This window comes from Dacryopinax primogenitus (genome assembly GCF_000292625.1).
Source record: "Dacryopinax primogenitus strain DJM-731 SS1 chromosome Unknown DACRYscaffold_19, whole genome shotgun sequence".
Lineage (NCBI taxonomy): Eukaryota > Fungi > Basidiomycota > Dacrymycetes > Dacrymycetales > Dacrymycetaceae > Dacryopinax > Dacryopinax primogenitus.
In genome coordinates, this window is record NW_024467216.1 from 85226 (window position 1) to 86835 (window position 1610).

At 51.9% G+C, this 1610-nt stretch overlaps 1 protein-coding gene across 1 annotated transcript; it reads left to right on the forward strand.

Annotated features, from left to right (window-relative positions):
* Positions 1-242: 242 nt before the first annotated feature.
* On the forward strand, positions 243-801 carry DACRYDRAFT_110773 (DUF1772-domain-containing protein; the record flags this gene model as incomplete). Its single annotated transcript, XM_040769121.1, has 2 exons — positions 243-306; positions 359-801. 2 exons carry the CDS (start codon positions 243-245, stop codon positions 799-801), a joined length of 507 nt encoding a protein of 168 aa, XP_040625230.1.
* Between the last annotated feature and the right edge of the window lie 809 nt (positions 802-1610).

The following is a 1610-nucleotide window of genomic DNA, read 5'->3' on the forward strand; positions in this document are numbered from 1 at the left end:
ATCGAAAGGAAGAAACAGAGCTGCGCCGGTGCAGGATCGGTTGTGTTGTGTCATACAAGGATGACGTGCCGCGAGGTAGCGCCGGTCGTTGGAGGGATATAATACGCGCATCCGGGCTTGGTTCATCTTCAGCAAATCATCAAATCAGCAAATCATAACTTTCACTCGAGCGACAAAGCCCGCACCTGCGGTAACTCTTAACGAGACTGTACTGAACATCCATATCACATACTACATGCAAGATGTCATTCGAACTCGTCCCGTTCCTCCAGGTATTTGCCATCGCCGGCGCTGCTTTCCTCTCCGGTGCGCTCCTCTTCTATAGCCACTCTCTCGAATCCCACTCACTTCTTCCCAGGGTACATCACCACCTTCTCGGTCGGGATCCCGCATATCGCGCTCGCGCCCCCCCTGCTCGCCGCACGGCAGTGGGAAGACTTCTACGACCGAGGCAAGCTCAGTGCGCCCTTTATCGGGCTCTTCTTCTCCCTCCTCTTCGTGTACATATCCTATTCCCTCGGCGGGCCTTTCACTAGCTCTCTAGCGGCGCTCTACGCCCTCGCTGGAGCAGCGACAGTAGGCATCATCCCCTGGACACTGGGAACGATGCTCCCGATGAACACGAGGCTGCAGGCATATGCGGCGATGAAGGAGTCGGAGGTGCAGGGGGAGAAGGCGGAGAAGAGCGCGCAGCAGGAAGTGAGGAGGTTGTTCGCTGCTTGGACGATTCTGAATTCTGTTCGGGCGATGTGGCCTGCTCTGGGCGCGGCCTTGGCAGGGTGGGCGCTCTTGGGTTGGTGAGGACTCGGATGGGATGATGCACTGCCGGTGGACAAGCGACAAACCAAAGATACGAATGATATTTATGCTGTGTTATCCTCAATTCTGAACAGACACCACTGTTGACATATGCCAGTGCTTAACAGTGCGTTCGGTAACGAGGTAGAACAGGTATTCCGATGCAATCCCGGCCAGATTCCAACTCGAGATCGAGGTTGAGCTGGGGCGCGTTCGGTATGCGCTCTATTTCAGAGATAGACCCCCCTCTATCTCGTAAATAGGCCCTCTATCTGAGTGAGAGCTCAGAGCTCTATCTCTCACCTCAATCTCAATCTCACGCTCCTCCACACCCTGAAAATGGCTTCGTCAGCCAAAAATGTGACCAAATAGTGCAAGTCCACCGAACGCGTCAACAACGTGTCAATCTCGCAGATAGTGCTTATCTTTATCTGTCGTCAAGATGGGGAATATAGATCGAGGCAGAGATAATCACTGCATGTAGGGTCCGCCGTTGCTGCGACTGCCAAGAACACTACAGTTTGTATATGCCCTTCTAGATCTGGTAGTTGCACAGCTCACCTTGCACACATAGCTGCCTAGCTCAGCACAGACGTGCTGGACAGCCCTACCCTGTACTCTAGCATAACAACCTTCACTGTAGTTAGCAAATGTAATATATACATTTGCATCTCCCTTTGCCTGTCACACATTAATATTAATATATTATCATGTCAAGGTTAGCATTTGCCATTCAAGCACATCAAACCTTGAGTGGGTGTTGAGATTGTCATGGTGCTGTTTGATGGAGTCCAGCATTGAGAAGGTATTTT